The 21835-nt window shown below is 43.9% G+C and overlaps 1 protein-coding gene across 4 annotated transcripts in view; it reads left to right on the forward strand.

The window, feature by feature from the left end:
* The first annotated feature begins 5574 nt into the window (after window positions 1–5574).
* The window catches only part of DPY19L1 (dpy-19 like C-mannosyltransferase 1), a 90249-nt gene continuing 73988 nt past the window's right edge, over window positions 5575–21835 (forward strand). The window contains exon 1 of one of the 4 annotated variants that reach the window (XM_064575062.1): window positions 5575–6069. In XM_064575062.1, the coding sequence (XP_064431132.1) occupies window positions 5772–6069 (298 nt within the window). In that variant the 5' untranslated portion in view covers window positions 5575–5771. The remainder of the gene's footprint in view (window positions 6070–21835) is intronic. The other 3 variants (XM_064575061.1, XM_064575060.1, XM_064575059.1) reach the window with 3 other exon arrangements.

Genomic DNA, 21835 nt, shown 5'->3' on the forward strand with positions numbered 1-21835 from the left:
GTGTCCTTACATGGAGGAAGAGGGTGGAGGAGCTTGCTAAGTCTCTTTAATAAGGGCACTAATCCCATCCCTGGGGTTTCCCTTCTCATGATCCAATCACCTCCTAAAGGTCCCACCTCCAAACACCACCACACTGTAGATTAGGCTTCAACGCGTGACTTCTGTAGGGACACTCCATACCGCTAGTGAACATTTGCCGCATCTCCTCTGGAGAATGGGCCCAGGGGAATATGGAAGGGTTTCAGGAAGCACTTAGGGTCCAGCTACTGATGGAAACTAAGAGTTCCTAGGGATTACTGCCTTCCATGTTGTGGGATTTCTCCAGTGTTCCTCAGTAGCACTGGGTACAGATCTGAAGTTGGACAGTGACATTTTGCCAGGTTGGTGAGAGAGGAGGACCATGCAGTGGGGGAGATGGAGATCTTGGCAGAGAAGGCTGTAGTGATAGGCCTTGGCACTAGACATGGAATAACCAAGAGACTTAGAGGCATGGAGGTTGGGTTGTTTGAATTATAAAATGTAGAGGCAAAGCCAGTCGGGGTGATGACAAGGATTGGGATGAGCCCATAAGAGTGGGTGGATGACATGGAGTGGGAGTGCAGGTCACCAGAGAGAAGGATGTCAGGGAGCTGAGGGGCTGGGTGTTAGACAGGTGTGGAAGTTCTTCAGAACAGTGGAAGGATCTGAGCAGATTGGGGCCAGGGCTAGAGTAAGTGCCCATGGAGGACAGCTATGATGACGAGTAGAGATGCCTTGGAGCTCAGAGGAGCTCACCAGGAGGCAGAAAGGAGCTCCAGGGAGAGTAAGAGTGGCCTCATTGGGGAATGAACCTGTCGCAGAAGGGGCCTCTGGAAAGAGCTGAGGGGTGGAGACTACTGAGAAGAACTGAGTGTATCAGGGATGGACTGATGGCCTCAGGGAGCACAAGGTAAGGTTGGGTAGAGGCAACAGTTTAGGGGTGAGAGGCAAACTTGTGCAATGCATCCAGGTGCTTCCCCTGGAGCATGGAGATAGGAGTCTAGGTCAGTCAGTCCCCTACCTGATCGGTGGCTGGAGGCAGCTGAGAGACTCAAGTCTTCCGGCTAGGAGTCAGCAGAGGCCTGCCAGATGCAAGCAAGTCCTGGCCCAAATCAGAGCCTGGGGGAGGAATTCATTGGCTCTCAGTATTTCTAAGGCCCCCTGGGTGTGAGGGTTGCTCAGCATCCTTCAGGGAGGAGTCTGCTCAGGTCTAGATGGATCTGTGGGGCTTTGAGAGCCAGGAGCCATGTTGGAGCGCTCTGGGCATGTCATGCTCTAATTGTTACTTCATTTATTCACTCTTTAATCCATTTGTTTATTCCTGAAACTTACATTAGCTGTTTCTTCCCTTCCTCATTCTGAAAAGGATTTAAGATGTTCCTATTAGCACCTACTATATAGCATATCAGTCACATAGGGTTTCAGAAATATGCTATTCCCCATCTGCAATGCCTTCTCCATCTTTCCTTCTGTTCAAACAAAATCTATTCTTCCAACAAAGCCTAGACCCAGTTTCACCTCCTCCGTGCAAACCCCTCAGTCATGTCAGCCATGATCTCTTCTCTTTGGAGCTCTTTCAGTACTTACACTCTGGATCACATATTTTCCTATATAACTATATTTCATTCTAGCTTACCCTGCCTCTCTGACTAAACTGTAAGCCCTTTGGGGTTGGAGACTTAGTATATAAATTTTTAATGTCTCTAATGTCTACTAAGGCACTGAGGACATAGCAGGCCCTCAGTAACAGGCATTGCTGTTTAGAGAAACATGCATCTCTGCACTGGAGTGATTCTTGACGATGCACTGTAACTAGGACTAATAATGCACTCCCCGAGTTTCTCAGGAACACTCCATTTGAGCATGAACAGTTTAAATTACAAGGTCAGCTACCAGAAAGAGGGAAATTAAATTTGAAAAGCAATAAAGTAGCAATTTACATTTGTTCTCACCAGAGACTAAAGGAATACATTATAACACAGTGACAAGTTAATGTTGGAGCTTCGCTGAAAGTTGACTGTTACACAGACAGACTTTGTTGCACCCACCCATTTTAGGCTTCTGGGAAGTGTGCTGGGATTTTGCAGGTTCTTCTTGTTATGAGTTACTGCTGAGAAATCTAGAACTTGCCCCCAAGACACTTCTCCAAAAAAGAGATCAAGTGACCTAGTCCAAGGAAACGAGAAATAGAGGCAACAGTCAAGATTCTCCTTTTGCTTCACTCTGTGGGCAGGAGAGCGAGTGGGAGGAAGTGGGGGAAATCTGAAAGTTTTAAAGGGCCTTTAAAATGCCAGTGTAGAGAAATAAGGAAACTGGTTCTCAGCATAGTCTTCCCTTGACCAAATTTTGCTTTTCATTGCTCATTTAACAACATTTCCTTGGGTGCTTACTTTAATATTGTTAAGCTTTATTTTCGGGCATTTACTTGTCTTTCTCTATTATTTTATGCTCATTCCCCCTTTTTAATTAACCCTCTCTCTCCATCTCCAATAAAATAATTTTATTTTTTTAGTAAAAGTTTTTATTTCAAATGCCCGAAGTGTAGCTTTTAGTGAGAAAAGGATTGGCTTTGCATCCTGGGGAACCAGACCAGGGATTCTTCATGAGTGGCTGCTCTGTTGGGTTTCTGTGTTTGGAATCTGTCTGCCTTGGCTCAATATTTCTATAACGTCACATAAGGAAGTGCCTTCCTGCTGCATCAGTAACTTAAAAAAAGAGAAGCACATTAAAGGTGGCCACTAACTAACTTTAATGCTTAATCCATATTCATTATAATCTTGAATTGATTCATTGGATCATGATTGCACAACAGTTTTTAAAATGCAACTTTGTCTTTTTTTTTTTTTTTTTAAAGCATCCGCCACTATGTGGCAGGCACTGGCCTAAGGATACAGATATGAATACATTGCATTCCCGGCTCTTGTGGATCCCACAGGGATAAATGCAAAATGAAATCTGGCATGTAACCTTCCATGACTGTTCTAGTTTCTGCTCTACCACCCACCCTGTGTGAAATATACTTTTTTTTGGGGGGGGGGGATGGAGGGAAGAGGAGCAAGAGGATATGCCTACTGTTTTATCCAGGTTTAATGACCCACCCGATGGGCATCATTTGTACAGCATGTACGGGAAGCAAGAACCTCAGGGGAGGTCAACTGCTCAGATAGCTGAGAAGCTTGAATCACACCCAGTGTAGGACTGGTCCAAAGAGCACACGGCTCTCCTTGCTTTTCTGTGCTCCACTCCCTTGCATCCTCACACCCACTGGAGACTGTCAGCCTGGCCTCTGGGAGGACAGAGGACCTACCATCCTCCTCACATACCATCCATTGCTTTGAACATTTACTGAGCAATTACTCTGATGGAAGTAATTGTTAGACACTTCACATACATTGTCTAATTTAATTTTTACAAACCTGTTGGATAGATGTTTTTATTACCCCCATTTTAAGGATGAGGAAGTTGGCCAAGGTCACAGGGCTGGCACATGTCAGCGCAAAGCTGGAACTGCGGCCTAAAATCATCATGTTTTTTCACCAATATCCCACACTGCCCCTCTCTGGGATTCTCTACTTGCTCTCTAAGAAAAGAAGAGGTCTCTTCAGTAGGGGTGGAGTTGATCAAAAGCCACTGGGTGTCTTAAATATAGTGTGCCTCTTTCAATTCAATTCAACAAACTTCCAGAGCCAGGCTCTGTGTTAGGTTCTGCAGGACAATATGAAACTGAATAGGAAAGACTGTCCTCTTGAAATTTGAGACTCTCGGAGACAGTTAGAACAAAGTGACTTTCAAGTGCACTACAGAACGCAGGGTTTTGAATCATCATTTGATTATGTCATTTCCTGCATTCATTTATTCATCCATTCATTCAACATGTATTTTCTCTGGTGACAGGGTACGAGTGGAAGGGAGGCAGTTCCTGAATCCAGCCTACCATGTACAGGAGACAAACAATCCAGCAGTTCAAATACTGAACTACCTTTTCCAGGTGTTGTTCCAATCATTAAAAAAAAGTCAAGAATTATTTGTATTACCTTTAACAGACACTGAATAAGTTTTTAAAAAATCTAATTAATAATAAATTCAAAATTAATCCAAGAGAGCAACACTGGATCCACCTGACACATTGTTTCAGAATTCAAGCATTCCCTGATACCACTTGCAATCGTTTTTCTTGAAAAAGTCTCTAAAAATAGTTGTTCTCTGCTCCAATAAAAACAACAGCTGAAATCCTAATTCACAAAATACAGAGTATGAGGGATTACCAATTAGCATGGCAACATTTTTTTCCCTTTACAAAAGAATTCGCTGCTCCTTAAAAAGGCGTAACAGAGAATGAACGCCAGTATTTAACTTCCCTCATAAAGACCTCGCTCAGTGGAGAAACTTAAGGGTGAGGATCCATAGCCACGTGAAGCCTCTGGAATTACAATGGAAATAATCAAACGAAGTGACTTGATTTACAAAATTGGGACTTAAGGACAACTTTCTGGAACAAGCCCACTGAACACCGCAAGGTAGGGAAACTTTCAGTTAACCATAAAGCTGTAGGGCTTTGTGCAAAGAATTTGGGAGTGCGGTGGAATAGAGGGAGGGAAACTGGGCTTTGCCTGGTTTTCTTATTCTTGCTGGGCTTTCTTTACACACGCATTCCGTGCTCTGTGAGAGAAAATACGTTCTCAACTAAAGTTTTGTATTCTATCAGCAAATAAAGTTTCTCTGCTTTCTTTAAGTCACGAGATCACAGCGCTCGAAACTTACAGGACATACTTGTTGATAACCTTTCCTTCTCGGGCCGTTCAATTTGATCACCTTCAACCTGGGCTCCCAGCCTGGTTTTCACTTCACCACTGTAACGTGAGGCACACACTTACTTGTGCCTCGACGCTTATCACTCTCCCTGAGCTACTTTGCTGCCATTTCAAATCGGGTTGCACCGTCCGTCGCATCAGCGGACGGAGCTGCACTGGGCAGCGTTCCCGGTTGCGAGGCCACACACTGTGGAGTCAGTGAGACCGCGGCTTGACTTCTATCCGCCCGCCTTCCAGCGGCGGGGCCCCGGAGGCTGCAGAGCGCGCGCACAGCGCCCCCGGTGGTCGTTCCCGAGCGCCCCCTCCCCGGCCCAGCCCACCCCCGCGACGAGCCGCCTGGGCCACGCGGGCTTCGCGGGGCTCGACGCGCGCCCTGAATCGGGTCCGAAACTTCGCCCGCAGCCCCCGCCCCGAGAGGGCCCTTCCTTCTTCCCAACCACTCTCAGAGGGAGGGGCGGCCGCTCCCCGAAGGCGGTCAGCGCCCGAGCCCTGACCGAGCCCCACGCGGGCCCCGAGCAGGGTGCGGGCCACGGGGCCGCCGCCAGGTCTTCCCCCTCCCGCGCCGGAAGTCCGCGCGTGCGCGCTGGCCGGCCGGGAGCGCGCGTCCGGCGCGGAGGGGCGGCGGGGGCGGGGCCGCGGCCGCTCACGGGGTGTCCCCGCCCCCGCCCCCCGGCGTTCCGCGGTCGCCGTGACAACCAGAGCGGCGGCAACGGCGGCGGGCGCGGGAGTCCGGCGCCGCCTCCCGGCCGTACCGCCAAAGCAAGCAGCCGCCGCCCGGCCTTGCTGCTCTCCCCGCCTCCCGGCCCGCGGGGAGGGAACGGCCCGCCCTCCGCCCGCCCGCCCGCCCGCCGGAGAGTGAGCGGCGCCCCGGCCGCCCCGCCAGCCCGCCGTTCCCCGGCCGCCGTCCGGGCGCGCGCAGCGAGCGGGCGCGACTATGCCAAGATGGTCCTGCAGGCGCGGAACAAGCACCGGGAGGCGGCCCCCAAGCCGCCCCAGCCGCCCCGCGCCTCTCAGTCGCCGCTGAGGGGGGCGCCGGATGCCGGCGCCGGGGAGCCCGGGCCCGAGCGCGCGCCCCGGTCCCCCGGGCGCAAGGGCGCCGCGGGCAGGAAGGGGCCCCGCGCCGAGCCCGCCGCGCCTTCCGCCGGGGGCGGGCTCGGGGGGCGCCTGGTGGCCGGGCTGCGCGGGGCGCTGGGCCTGCGGCGCGCGGGGCGCGGCCGGACCTGGACCACGCTCCTGCTAGGTGAGCAGCCCCAGCGCGCGGGCGCCGCCGGGACGCGGAACTTTGAGGCGCGGGCCCCTCTCCCCCTCCCCAGTACTCCCCTCCCACTTCCGCGCCGCTGAGCCCCGCCGCCCGGTCCCCGCCAGTTTGCAGCCCTCTCCGACTTTTCCTGGGACGTCCTCACCTCCTCCTCCCCTCCCCCTCCGCCTGGCTCAGCCTTCCTCGCTCCTTTCCAGTGTGCTCTCTGTCTCTGTTTAAAAAAAAAAAAAAAAATGGCCCCGAGATCAACAGCTGCCCGGCCTGGCGGCGAACTGACAGGTCTGCGCTAACGAGACTTGGGCGCTGCTGATTGGCGCGGACCGGCCGCCTTCCCGTTATCTCGGCCCCTGCCCGGAGGATGGTTTGCTTTGGGTTGGAGGCGGTTCCGTGGAGCCGAAAGCAGAAGCCCGTTCCCCATTCTAGAAAGTTGCTAAACTTATAATTAAATTTTAGCGTGCTTTTTTCTTCTTGGCCGCAAACACCGCCGGTGGCACTTTGTGATTCCTCTCGGCACGTCACTTTCCAGGTTGTGTTGTGTTTTGGGCACTGGCGCTCTAATCCTCTCTTCTGACCTGGGAACGTTTGGTGTGGAGGGCTCCCCTCCTTTTCCGCTGCCATGCACCAAATGGACGATGTGCAGCGATGTGCTGAAAAAAATAAAGTTGAAACAGTGACAGGTTGTGGACCCACTTCAGGTTTCCTTTGTTTCCTGATTGACATTCCGATAAGGCGAGTTATAGCAGTTTGGATAATGGGCCTAATTTTTCTAAGCCAGTAAAATGTTGTAACACCGCCTTTCCTATATAATACCATTAATGGGCTTTGGCTACTGCATTATTTAACTGTTGGTGATTTATGCCTAATTATCCTTTCAAATTCCCTTAGTGGCCCAAGAGAATTTGGATTTCAATATAGGCGAAGGAATAGGACACAGCAATTCGGCTTCCCCTGACATAACATCCACCACTAGAAGCCACTCAATCATAAAAGGCCAGAGTCATCTCCGTGTGTGTGTGTGTTTGTGTGTGTTTTAATGGGCTCAGAAAGGTTATATTGTTACGTATTGTAGATTCAAGCCAAGAAAAATTCAGTATTTTCAGTATATTCCTCCTCTTTTCAGTAGCGAGCTTGAAAAACCTTGCCAGTGTGCAGGTTAGATAAGTTCACCTTGGGGAGGCAGCATGGTACAATGGATGAGACAGGCTCCAAATCCTGTGCAGAGTGGTTGTTTGGTTTAAGTTTCAAATTATTTCCTTTGTGAGCCTCTTCTTTCTCTGTGACCTGAGATTATCGCCTCCCCTACTTACTCCAGGGGTGTGTTCTGAGGAGTAGAACTAAAAGGGGTGGCTAATATATGGGATGGCATTCTGTGTCTAAAGCCTTTAACAAGTTTTAGTTGCTATTATAAAAGCGCCTGCATAATACTGATTTGTGACAGGATGAAGTTGCATTTTTGTTGAATGGCTAGTATAAACATTAACCACTTCGTAGTGAAATGTGGAAGGGCACCACTTCTTTTTCAGGGAGGTTACAGTAACAACCGTAGGATAATCATCTTGCCGTTTTCTCGTAATTGCATTTACTTTGAATCTTCTTTTATTGGATGGCTTAGCTTTGGATTTAGTGAGCATCATATTTAATGCTTATACCTAAATACAGTTTTGTATTAATAGAACAGTGTGGCACTTTACTTGACTTACCCCCTTGGGCATTGGAAAGAGGTACAGTGAAGGAGCTGTCCCACATTTTTGGGTGTACTCTGGACACTGGTCATTGGATGGAGTTTGGATGATTTTCTACATCTACAAGAGGCCATCTACAGGATTTTGAAGAATGATCAGACACAGGATGTTTGGTTCTTCCTCTGGCCCTGTACCCTTGGGTCCTGCAAAAAGGAGCAAAGTTCAGACATTTTTGAAAGCTTCCTCATTCCCTCTCTTCTTGCCCTTCGCAGAATGAGCATGAGTTGAGCTGACATCGTACAGGTCTTTAGTGTGGGATTTTGCTATCACAAAAATGGCTTCATTTATATTTGGGGAAAAAGAGTTTACAACCTGAAGCTCCCTGAGAGAAGCACACATCTTTAAGAGTTAGAAACTGACTAGAGGTTCTCGGTTCGGTTTCCTTCATCTCCTCCATACGTGCTAAGCACTGACGAGCTAGCCCTTTCTGCTGTTGGGCAGTGATAAGCACTGTTAAAAAAATCTGCTTAACAAACATACATGTTTTTCTTATTTTGGGACATTATTGGCTATTTATTTAGTGGTAACAGTCGTAGTAAAGAATTGTTTGTCAGATGTTTGTTTTTTGAAGTGTCAATCCAATAGCTCCCTACACATCAGTCAGGGGGAGCAGCAGTATAGTAAAGAAAAACCATGATGCTGTTTTTCTCCAGCTTTATTCACCATAACTCACAGGAAGCAATACAATTTACATTAAACCTGCTCACACTTCTGAAAGTGCAACCCAGTACATTTAGGCACATGTCTGTTACTCCATTTAGGTATGTCGGTGTCCTGGCAGGAAACAGATTCAATAAACGGACTCTTTTCAGAAGCGAACAGTTTTAAGGAACCCATAAAAGACACTGAAACACCCATGACTGTCTGCAGTCAGAAGGTGCTACCACCTCTGGGCCTCCAGGGGAAGGGGAGCTTCATCAGGAGCAGACCCCAGGGAGAGCTGTGCTGTGGGAGCAGGATCTCCCAGAAGAGGGACCCCAGACCCTCTCCTCCCACCCTTTGCTCTCCAGCTCGTGTCCTTCACTGGCTAACGAATTGGAACCCCTCTGGCAAGGGACCCAGCTGAATCATTCTGTAGGGTTGGGAATAAGGCAGAGAAGGGAGGAGAATGGATTTAGAGAAGCAATGGAGATCAGCAAATATGTGCATATACTTGAAACACGTTTCATGTAACAATACTTACTCCTATAACGTACAGTATACTCTGATTTCTTATTCTGTCCTTTTTAAAAGAAATGCCATTTATTAACTTCTGAGTTTTATGATCTAGTATTATAGCCTGTGGTTTGAAAACACTGCCTTAGAAGAACTGTTTTCTGGTTCTATACCTGTTTTAAACTAGTTGGGGGCCTGAGCAAAGCATTTAGCTTCTCTGAGCCTCAGTTTGTATATATGTAAAAATGGGAGGACTGGATTAGACTGGTGGCTCTTAATCTTAGCAAAACTGGACTAGAGTCACCTGGAAGCTTTAAAAAATCCTGATAGCCAAGCCACACATCAGACCAGTTAAATCAGAATCTGGGGTGGGGTGAGGTGGAGGGAAGTGTCAGTAATTTTAAAGTCCTATGTCCTGCCTCTACTTAGTAGCAGACTGTCTAGCATCACGGAACTGACGTTCCTATATGGCAATGACCCCCTAGTACTAAGGGCTTCTTGCCTTCCCGCTTTTAATTATTTATTTATTTATTTTATTTTTTAAAACTTTAGAAAATATTTTATTTATTTATCTGACAGAGAGAGAGCACAAGCAGGAGGCAGAGGGAGAAGCAGGCTCCCCTCTGAGCAGGGAGCCTGATTTGGGGCTCGGTTCCAGGACCCTGGGATCACGACCTGAGCCAAAGGCAGACGCTTAACCGACTGAGCCACCCAGGTGCCCCTTCCCTCTTTTAAGGCAGGGGCACAGACAGTCCAGTTTGCCCAAGTTTCTCCTAGTCTCTGTTGTTTTCCCAAAACTGGGGCTGTGAGTTGCCACTCATCATCTGATATGGCTGTTATTTTAATTAGAGTTTCTTGTACCCGTGTCTATTATCAAAAGAGGGAGGTAAAAAGAATAGCTGGAGAGGGCTCTGTGTTTCAAGGGGAAATGGGAGGAGTCCTTTCCTTTGTGGAAGTGAAGAATATGCATGTTAAACATGCAAATAAAGCATGCCAGTGGTGAAAGACTACAAGGTAAGGTATCATTTACAAAACATAGTGAAATCGTAACCTGAGTATGGAAGAGAGAGAGAATGAAAACTGTTGTTTTTTTCCCTTACATCTGTCCTACTTGGCTCGTTTATGTTACCTGTCTGGCTCTTAAGGTCAACGGCAACCGCTCTAAGTGGGTTCTCTATTGGTAAGGCTTCTCATATGCAGCGTGATGACATTTTGGGTTGAATAAATCTTTGTTTGGTGAGGGGGTGTCCTGTGCATTATGGGATGTTAGCAGCATCGCTGGCCTCTACCTGTTAGATGCCAGTGGTACCTCCCCAGTTGTGACAACCAAAATGTCTCCATATGTTGGTAAATGTCCTTTGGGAAGCAAACATGCGACAGGACCACTGCTTTTGTTAGCCACAACTATGGGAGTGTGAAAGCCCATGTAATGGGAAGCACATATGACTTCTTAGGGGCACAAGGGGTGAGAAGGTGGGTCCGAGGCAGCGGGTGAGGCTAGGTGTTAGCAGTGGGGCTGGAGGGGAGGCAGCGTGCTGTGTTTCAAGTAGCAGAGGCGTCGCGGTTCTGACCTGCATTTGGATCTTGCTGCTACACATAAAAGCTGTAGATCCCTTAATATCTGACTCCTGACTGCCTCCTCTTTAAAACGGGGATGACAGATGCCCCACATGGTTGTGGTAAAGAATAAATAATACATGTAAACAGAGCTTTATTCATGTTCACCAGTTACTGAATGCCTGCTGTGCCTGATGCTAGTTTGGGGGGATAAGATGGAAGACAAGACAGCTGTAGCCTCTGTCTCTGTGGAACCCCATTCTAAAAGGCTCAGGGACAAATAAAAATAATAGTACATTGCAGTAAGTCCAGTGGAGGAAAGCAAAAAGTGGCTGAGATAGAAAAAACAGGAGATACCTGCTTTAGAATCAGGAAAGCCTTTGGGGAGGTAGCCTTAGAAGTGAGCCCTAAAGGCAGAGAAGATGCGCACCGTCTAGAGGAAGAGAAAGGGCAATGTGGGCGTGGCACACAGCATGTGCTGAGGTAGGCCACAGCTTGGCGTGTCCAACACGACAGAGGCATGAGCCAGATCTCCTTAAGGAGCTTGGGTTTTATTCCTACTACAATGGGAAGTCACTGAGGAGTGTTGAACAGGAGAGTAACATGATTTAATTTTTATTTTGAGAAATCTACTCTTGGGAAAATGGGTTGTGGAGTACAAGGGCAGAACAGAGAGAAACCCGTGGGGAGGCTCTGGCAGGGATCTGGTAAGAGAGTGGTTGGCCGTGATGAAGGGGGGTAGATTTGAGATCTGTTTTGGAGAGAGAAATGGTAGGATTTGCTGGTGAATAGGACTTGTATTGAGGGAAAGGGAAGAGCTATGAATAATTTCTAGGTTTTGGCTGCTGTAAGTGGGAAACCAAGGTGGCATTCACTGAAATCGTGAAGACTAGGGGCATGGGTGAGGGCATAGATTTGAGAGGAAAGATCGAGAATTCTATCCTGGACATGGTACCTTTGAGACATTTGTGAGATGTCCCAGTAGAACTGTCAAGTGGGCTGTGGGACATAAGAGAAGGTGTCAGAATGGAAACAAAATAGGACATCCCTAGCAAATGGGTGGTATTAAATTAATGGGAATTGATAATAGCATCTTTTACTGGTACTGATATGCCTGTGTGCCAGGCATAGTTCTAAGTGCTTTAGATTTACTCATTTATCTTAAACTCATTTCACTGCTAACTCAGTCCTGACCATGACATTGTGATCATCATACCCGTTTTATCAGATAGAGAATCTGAGGCACACAGATGTTAAATAACTTGCCCAAGATCATCCCTAGAATGTGGAAGGCTCAGGATTTGAACCCAGGCAATGTGGCTTCAGAGTTCATGCTCTTAACTCCTATGCTGTATTTTACCTTCTCTAGGGTGAGTATAGCAAAAGAAGAAATGAAGCCCCAGGACTCAGTTCAGAGAAACCTCCAACATTTAGTGCTCAATAAGTGTTAGCTTTCTTGTTTCTTCCTTTAGGGGTAATAGAGAAAAGAGGGATCATGCATAGGGATATGGGAATAAGAAGGGGAAAGAGGACATATTAGGTGTGGCATAAGGGACAAGAACAGATGAGGAACTACGAAGGCACAGGGACCACTGGGCATCTTAGTGGGATGGCGTTCAAACAAACACTTAGATACAACTGAGCATCAGCTCTAAGGGTATATTAATATATAGATGTTGGGCCAGTACATTTCCCTGGAAAGCCAGTGAATGAAATGGGAATTTGGGATTTAAAGAGTTTCTTCAATGTTTAAAACCAGTTTTTTCTTTCTGAAATAGACTTCTGGTTAACTCTAAAGAACATTTATAATCATTTAAACATTTTTATTATTAAAATAAACAGAAGGGTTCTGAAGATGTAATATTCATGTGTGCTCAAATAACAAATGTGATGAGTTTGGATTGTGTAAATATAAGGATATATTACCAATTTGTGATTGATTTTTGGCCTATAATACAGCATCAATACTGAAAGCAGATAAAACTTTATTATACACATGCATATTTGGATGTTGCTAAGTTTTGAACTATAGCCTTTTTTATAACTTTTATACACTAAGCCTGTTAGGCTGTATTAATGTTTCTTAAAATTTATGTTAATGATTTACATTATCACAGAGACTGTAAGTCCCTGTGTGCATGTTTCTAAGCAGGGTAGCTTTAGGCTTTATAATTTAGGCATAATTTATAATTATAAGCTAATTTATCTTTTGCCATCAGATTGTACTTTCTTCCAGGGAAGAGTTTGCTAGTTTTCTTTAGTTACCATTCTAATGAGTATTAGTCATCAAAGTTAGTAAAAATTGCATCTATTTCTAGGTCAAGACCTTTATGCTCCTGTTTAATTCCATAAAAGGCAGTCTCATTTCATAGGAAAGATCACTTCTCCATGGGTGAGCTTTCATAATTCAAGAATCAGTGAATAGGAATAAATTTAAAAGTGGAAGAATTGATCTTTTAGAGTACATAAATCTACAACTATTGTAACTTTTTTTTTGCTTCAATACTATTTTTTATTTTCTCAGCATTGTTATTCCCTCCCCCCCCTCCCCCCCAGTACATTTAAATGAACAGCTCACATATCTTCACGTTTGTCTGGCATATTCCTCCGTGTTTGACTTCCTTTCCAAAGTAACCAATTTCAGGTATGTTATTCAGGTCTGTCACTATACATGATCAATGTTTGGGCAGCATTTTGTAATTTTAACTTCTGGCAGCAAATGTTAACATAATCTAGTCACCAAGATCACTCACAGAAGTTCTATTGTGATTCGTTGTACTGACCAAGGATAGGGTGAGTTTTTCTTCTAGTTTACAGTAATACCAACTGTATCTCAAACACAGTTTATAAATTACTTGGCCAATTGCTTTTGAAAACTTGCCATCCTGACAAATTTTTAACTTGGGAAGATTGTTATAATTGAGAAGAGTGAGGCTTTAGTCATATTTTTATAAACTCAACTCAAATTTGCCTAATATGCTACTGCTCTGCACTGGATTTGTCTATTACTTCCTAATAGTAATCACTGCTTTTTAATGCAGCTTTTCAGTGCTTCAGTTGTCAAACCTCAGAATTTTTTCCCCACATTTTAATAATAATCATAAAGTACTTATGTAACTAACACAGTGCCACTGTTTTCCACTACATTTAAAAGTTTTTTTTAATAAGACCTTATTTCTCATTCTTTTGTCATCTTTGATCTCCATGGAAATATCATAAGAAATCTAGAGCTGAAAGGTTAGCTACTGGAATTTTACATGTGAAGAAAGTGAAGTAGGCCCGGTGAATGGCCTGACAGCATTAGTGAGTTCACAGGAGGTGGTTTGAGATTGAAGTTAAGGTCTTTTGGCTTGTTAAGTATATCTGTCAAATTGTTGGTTTCAGATCTCTAGTTTTAGGCAACTGTCAAAAACCCATCAAAGATACGTTAATGGGGGGGTGCCTGAGAGGTGCTGTCCATTGCGTGTCTCACGCTTGGTTTTGGCTGGAGATCTCAGGGTCATCAGATGGAGCCCTCCCTCGGGCTCCACACTCAGCATGTTGTCTGCTTAGGACTTTCTCTGCCCTGGTGCCCCCCAAGCGCCCCCCTCTGAAATAAATAAATAAATCTTTTTTTTTTTTTTTTAAAGACACTTTAATAGGAAAATGACCTCCTATATTCTAAGACCTGATAACTCTCTTGGCAAGAGCACTACTTTGCTGGCTTCTGCTTATTTAGGGGAATCATTCTGTTATATCCTTATGGTCAAACTGTTAGTCTCCATTTTGTTTTTCTTAACTATTTTATGAAAACGACTAGATTCTGAATTATTTTTGATTGGTTGGTTGGCATTAGTATAAAAACAGAGTAAAATAGTAATAAGTGGTATCATGGTTTTCTTAACCATTAAAGAATAGGGTAAACTGTGATATCCAAGGGCAGTTTGCAATTTGTGGGGGAATCTATAACCTGAAGATTGGAATGGGTTATTGATTAATGAACTTGTTAAAATCTCTTGCCTGGGTTTATACTGTTTATGCGTGGATCTTTTTTTTCCCCCTCTAAAGAAGAGATGCAACTTCTACACTTTTTCCATTAGGTTTACTAAAGTTTTGCTGTTTTGCTATGATTGCTCAGAAGCATTTAATGGGTTAGCATATTATTTTGGGTCTATATTTATCTAGCTACTTGCACTTAAAACACTGAAATGCCTTTTTTTTTAATAAGGAAAAAGCTACTTTACGAAAATTACTAATGTAGGTTACTGTTTGATTTAGAAATATTTGTGTTCACATTATGTGAGGACAAGATTTTAAAGGAAGTTAGAATTTGTTGCTTTAAAAACCCATATGCTGAGCAATTGTTCTATTAAGTATTCCCTACTTTAATATATGTATATGCATAAATGTTTAAAAAATGTGAACATTTACTTTGTAGATTTCTCTGTTTAGAAGCCTAATTATATTCTTTTTGAGGGTGGTGATATACATTTTCTGTGCTCTGTTTTCATATATTCATTTTAAAATAAGACTTTGTCCTTGATTTTTAAATTACTTCTAAAGAATTTCCTTCCATATGTGAATTCATTCTTTTGGTTAAATGTGCTTATTATCATTTTCATGCCCGAGCTTCTTGTCCGAAGGACATCAGTGGTCAGAGTCACAGAATCCAGGCTTTCCTTCAGTATTGGTGCATCCCAATCATGTGACCTTGCACCTCCTAGGAAAGTAAGAGTCATATTTGACTTATGAGGACTCCTGGATCTTTTTGCTTAATATGTGAAAGTGTTTTGTAAACTGCAACTGATAAACAGATATTAGACGTTGTCATTGTAATTGAGAGCTTCCTAATTTTTTCCTGTTATAAGGTACTGTTTGCTCAATGCCAAATATATGGAGGAGATTCAAATGAGCTAAAAGTCAGCCTTGCAGCCATAATCACATAGACCCCTGAATTCTAGATCTTAGTAGTAGGGTCGTCATACATGACTGAATTTTAAAGCAGTCATGGTTCTTAGGACTCAATATCTCTAGAAATAAATTGAGTGCATTTCTTTTTTTCTCCATTCAAAAAAGAAAAGAAATTAAAAGGACCAAACCTACGAAGACTTTTAGTTTAGGGAGCAGGAAGATCAAAATGAAAACAGAAAATAACCAGGCAGGCATCTTGGAGAGTGTGAAGTCTGAAGTATTAGTAGTAATTGTTGTAGCTATACAAGGTCATGAAGTGCGAGGGATAGAGATAGCCAAGTAAAAACTGCTTATTCACATTTGGTAAAAATGAGGCTCACAGAGGCTAAATTACTTATAAGTCAAAAAATCCAGGGACTATTTCTTTTTAAGAGTGACTTTCTTGCCAGGGGAAGTAAAAAAGGATTTGATTTTTAATTTTAATTTTTTCTCTTTCTTAATCATTGTTTTCTGCTGTGAGGATTTTGACAATTTCTCCTTCAGAGTATCTTTTGAATTAATATTTGCCTTTTCCTAATAAAAATTGCTAAAAGTGTAGATTTCCAAGCCCCAAGTGAAAGCTTTTGAATCGGGGTCTTTGAGAGTGGGGTGCAGTCTTAATATGCCTCTCCTAGATTAATGTTCTCATCCCTAGTTGAGAACATTAGAATCACCCCCTGTGCCAAACCTAGCAGTGTTCAAAGCTCCCGGGTGATTCCACTGTGCTGTCAATGTTGACACATTGTCTTAAAAGTGTTTATATATCATCTGAGGGGCCTTGATAAAATGTGTATTTGGAGTTAGGCTTCTGGGGTGGGACCCGAGAATCTGCATTTCTAACCAGCTCTCAGGTGATACAATTACTGCTGGAGGACACTTGGAATACAAAGAGCCAATCTCACATTAAATTTTGTGAACTATCACCTACATTTTGTTCCAGTCATTTTTGTACCAATGATAATTAACCTTGACTGTACATCAGAATCACTTGTGAATTAAAAAAAAATCCTGGGGTGCCTGGGTGGCTCAGTCAGTTAAGCGTCTGCCTTTGGCTCAGGTTATGATCCCAGGGTCCTGGGATCGAGCCCCACATTGGCCCTTGCTCAGCAGGAAGCCTGCTTCTCCCTCTTCCTCTGCCCCTTTGCCTGCTCTGTTCTCTCTCTCTCAAATAAATAAATAAAATCTTAAAAAAAATCCCTGGAGTTTCAGGTTTAGGGGCTCTGGATGAATACTCAAATACCTCTAGTTTTATTTAATGCCACTGATAATTCTAATGCAGTCCCAGGATTTAGTAATAGAGCCACTGTGACTCTATTACTGCGTTATGATGTAGTCTCTCAAACTTGCTTTGGTTCTTTTTTGAGTGGCTCAGTGCTTCCCAGCCTTTTTCACATCATGGCACACATAGGAAATGAGAATATTTGTGTGGCATGGAGTGGGGAAGTGGTGTCTTCAAAGCCTGGAGGTTACTGGCCCCTGGGGACTCTAGTCCTCTCATTCTTAGCACACCAGGCCCCACTGGTTGAGAAGCTTTGTTAACTCCTTTCCTGGTGTTCCTGGAGCTCCGAGAGCCTGACACACTGTATATATAGTGAGTTGGCCCTCAATAAACATTGTCTTGTTATTGCCTTTATCATTTATATTCTGTACTGTGTTAGTTATGGGAATTTTTTTTTCCTGTTGGAGCCCAGGCCACATAACTTTCCTATAGCTGTCTTCTTTTCTGGCTACCCACCATAAATCCCCACCTAAGTGGTAATCATGGCTTGAGCCCTGTCCCTCCCTCCCATCCCACTTTAATAGACCCTGCCTTGAGGAGGTCATTACTAATCTGCCTTTTCAGATTTTTTACAGTTAGTAGACTTTGTGCCCTTTGCTTGAGTGCCTAATGTGTTCTCTCGTTATTTCATGCACCTAAATCTTATCTCTCAAAGGTTTTATTTTTGATGTTGGCTAATATTTCTGTAATGTTGTTGGTTTCTAGGAAAATGTGTTATGCATCTAGTAGGCATTTAGATACTTGTTGACTTTAGAGCACTTATAACTCTTAAAAATCTAGGTGCTAGAAAGAAGACGGGAGCTGAGCTCGTGGTATACATGACTGTTTTTCTTAAACTGGGTCCTACAGAATGTCTTTTCACTTGTTACTTCACTACACAGAAACTGGCCTCTGTTTCATTCTAGGTACTATAGGCTGAAAATATGATTTCTTCCAATATTAATTTTTTTTTAAAGATTTTATTTATTTATTTGACACAGAGAGAGACAGCTAGAGAGGGAACACAAGCAGAGGGAGTGGAGAGGGAGAAGCAGGCCTTCTGCGGAGCAGGGTGCCCGATGTGGGGCTCGATCCCGGGATCCTGGGATCATGACCTGAGCCGAAGGCAGACGCTTAACGACTGAGCCACCCAGGCGCCCTTCCAATGTTAATTTTATTGTAATATATATACCTTCATGTAGTGGGAACCCTTTGAGCATTTTGGAATGCTTAGATACTATCTTTAGATGTGTAGGTTTTTATTTAGTTGAGTACATTCTGTAGTTTCTCTTACATGGTGATCATCATTTAACAGTTCAACCCAGTGAGGTGCCAGGCATAATTAATTCTAAGAGGTGTAGATATTAAGATGAATTAAACACAAGTTCAGCCTCAAAGCCTTTGCATTCTAGCAGAGGAAACTGTTACATGTATGACTTTTTAGCTAGGGTGGCAGGATAAGCTTCACAAAATGCCATATTTGATTTCCTGTGACTTTGAAGGATGAAATAGGAGTTTATAGGCAGAAGCAAAGGCATAGCATCATAAAACATGTGGTATTTTAGGGGATTGTTGTCCAGTGCAGCCAGCAGGAAGGGTGTATGGTGGGGATTAACTGGAAACAGATCAAAGTGTGGGCTCCATGGTTTGAGCCATGGGAAGTCATGGAACTTTTCAAACAGGGGGATGAGACGCTTAAACCTGTACATTTAGAAATTGACTGCATTCTCCAGGATGGATTGTTGATGTGGAACGAGACTAATTTACTGGTGCCTTTTCCTTCTGGAAAGAAACTTTTAAACTCTGAATAGACCCTTGAGAACAATAAGAAATGATTAGTAATATTAGGAAGAGGTTGAGTATAGAGATTGTCAAGGTTGACTTGGAAACCTTGTCCAATAGATTTAAGGGGAGCATCCTTAACCTCTTTTTATGTCATTTGTCACTTGAGGGTTAGAAAGGCTAAAACTCTTTAGAATGCTTTAAGTATGGATTAACCTCAATTTAGGAATAAGTTGTATTAAATCTTGCAAGTCATTTTGGACTTAGAATGCATTTTTCCATATAAATATTTTTACAAGATGAGGTCATCAGATGCCGACAAATGGGAGAGGAGGCAATTCTGTCCCAGTGGAAAGAAATGGAGGTTTCGAATTAGAACCACATGGCTCCAGATAGTTCTTGCCATTTATCAGTTATGTGCCTTTGGGGGAAATGACCTCTTGAAGTCCCAGTTTTTCATTTGTAAAATAGGAATAAATACCCCCAAGGCTGTGTGAGAATCAGATGAGAGTGTTGGTGAAGGTGCTCTGAATTTCAAGTCAAGTACTGGGTAGGAAGTACACACGTAAAGAAAAATGTAACCTGGATGGGACAGTGTATTCCTGATAAGGAAACCTGTTGCTGGCTGCAGTTGCAGGGGAGCCTCTGCGGGTTAGCACCGAGGGGCAAGGGGGGAAGCAGCCCACCTTGGCTTCATGGTTCTTGCTCTCCTCCCTTGAGGAGGACGAAGAAAGGACAGTGGGTATCCAGCACTAGAGTGCATGAGCTGGGTATCTTAAAAATGCCAATCACAGGGGGCTCTACTTTGCAGCAATCCTGATGGGGCTGGGGGTGGGTTGTCCATAAAGGGACCAGAGACTTCAGAGTCATCTTCTCAGGAGGGGCAACTTGAGGAAAGGGAGGAAGCTGGGAGAGGAGGTGAGTACAGGCAGGGTTTGGGTGCTGGGTGGAGAGGGAATAGGGTTTAGGAGCCCCCCACCCCCCACCCCGGATTGAGTGGAACCTATGGAAAAGCCCCCCTCTCCCATTTCTTTTCTGTTCCTCCTGCCCTCCCTCCTGCTGCTAAGCACTATGGGCCAGGCATTGGGGTGGGAGCAGGGGGCATCCCCTCCCTACTTTCCCAAGGCACTGGACTTGGTGGTGTGGGGCCATCCAGAGGAAAAGGACAAAGGCCAAGACTGGCCTTAGAGAGCTGTGGCTAGGCTAGAAGGAGGGGTGTCAGAGGGAGCTGAGCTGGGGCGGACCTCGGGGACCTCACCTAGGGGTGTTGGTCCCTCCCCACTGCCTGCTGGTGTGCTGCACCCGGCTTGTAGATGGGGTGGGGTGGGGGACGTGTCTAATTTGCACTAAGTAAGTGGGGACTCGATTTTGGGAAAAAAAGAAAACCCACAAATCTATTACATACACAAGTGTGTGTATGTGTATCCATCAATCAAAGCACATTCAACTTAATTATGTAGACATGATTTAGATTATTTCCGTTTCCTCCTTAATTATATCACGTTGTATCCATTCATTCAGCAAACATTTGATTTGAGCTCTGTGCTCAACTATGTGCTCAGCTTTGTGCTAAATACTATAGTATAAACTTCAGTACAACATTGTTTTTTCCCTCAGAGAGTTACATTCTAGTTTGTTTAAAGGAGATTCTAATAATAGGAGAAGAACAATTTTCAGTGAAGAGGCTGTTCATCCCATGAAACTAAAAATTGATATAATGTGACATATAATCTGGTACAAAATTTCTTTAATCAGAAAGTGGTAGGAGTGTCCAATTTAGTTTCAGAGTGTTGGTAATTTAGCTGCTTCCAGCAAAACATAAGAGCCTTTCAGAATTCTCAGCCATAGGATTGCAATCTTTTAAATTAGATTACAGAGCAAACCTTCTTTCCTTGAACACTTTTTTCTTATGGGATAGGCTTGGATTTTTGAAAGTTTTTTTTTTTTTTTTTTTTTAATGTTCTGATTAAAAGAAAAAAAAAACACGCTATATTTACCATGGTCCCTTAGAATGACAAAAAATAGCATATGTATTAAAATGGAAAAAAGGGATTATCAATTTTGTGACACTCCCAAAAGACTATAGACGGGGTTGATAATCACTGGACTAAATTTTTTTTTTTAAAGATTTTATTTTATTTTATTTTATTTTGACAGAGAGAGACCCAGCGAGAGAGGGAACGCAAGCAGGGCAAGTGGGAGAGGGGGAAGAGGGTTCCCGCTGAGCAGAGAGCCCGATGAGGGGCTCGATCCCAGGACTCTGGGATCATGACCTGAGCCAGAGGCAGACGCTTAACCGACTGAGCCACCCAGGCACCCCATCACTGGACTAAATTTAGAGAAAATCGTTTATAATCTTTTCGGTAGGCAAGAAAGCAAGAAAAGCTCTTTAGGGGTGCCTTTAGGAGTTTTTGTCATTTTATGTCTTTATGCTTAAATTATATGCTCACAAGGCAGTATCTGCTTTACTGGGGCTTTCATTTTCAAATGACATATATAGATATACACACATGCACACTTATTTCAATTTTGAATAAATTACACTTGATCCTAGCCAAAAGGCCGAGAAGCGATCAATTTTGAATAAATTAAAGCATAACTATATGTTTTTTCTTTTGGGGGGGCAGGAAGAGGGGGAGAAGGACAAAGGGAGAGGGAGAAAGAGAATCTTAAGCAGGCTCCACCCCCAGCATGGAGCCCCACACAGGGCTCGATCTCACAACTCTGAGATCATGACCTGAGTCGCAATCAAGAGTAGGATGCTTAACCGACTGAGCCATCCAGGCACCCCATAACTCTACATTTTTATATAAAAATTGGTAGTTTCTGTAAAAAATACTGCTTATGTCAGTAGATGAATTGCAACTTTTCCTCCCTTTTATCTTAAGAAAAAAAAAAGGAGGGGAATAAGACACTTTAGGGTAAAGGGAAGCCTGGCTTTTGTCTTATTACCCACCCACCCCCATCCTCCTCAAGAGGCTATGGCGTGTATGGCTTTCTTGTAAGAGTTCTTGTCCTCAACTTCCCTTTCTCTGTCTACTCATTTTGTTTACTTGTGTAAGTTACTCAAGTTAGTTCTGGAAAAGCACTTAAAAAGTATCTGGCATGTAATAAGAATGCAAATGTTAGCTGCTTTATTATTATTACTACAAAATTGAATGGAACAAAGGAATTAAAAATACTGGGCAGATTATGAATTGACCCTGGAGGTTATGAAAGAGCTAGGTTCAAATGCCTGGAACTCTAAGAATTGTTTAGTGCTTCAGCGATTGAATTAAAGGAAGGCACCAAAGGCCACTTGGTACCTTTGTTCTTCTGAGGAATT

The sequence above is a fragment of the Mirounga angustirostris genome, unplaced genomic scaffold (genome assembly GCF_029215605.1).
Source record: "Mirounga angustirostris isolate CCGP_5_RB_7025 unplaced genomic scaffold, mMirAng1.0.hap1 SCAF_12, whole genome shotgun sequence".
Lineage (NCBI taxonomy): Eukaryota > Metazoa > Chordata > Mammalia > Carnivora > Phocidae > Mirounga > Mirounga angustirostris.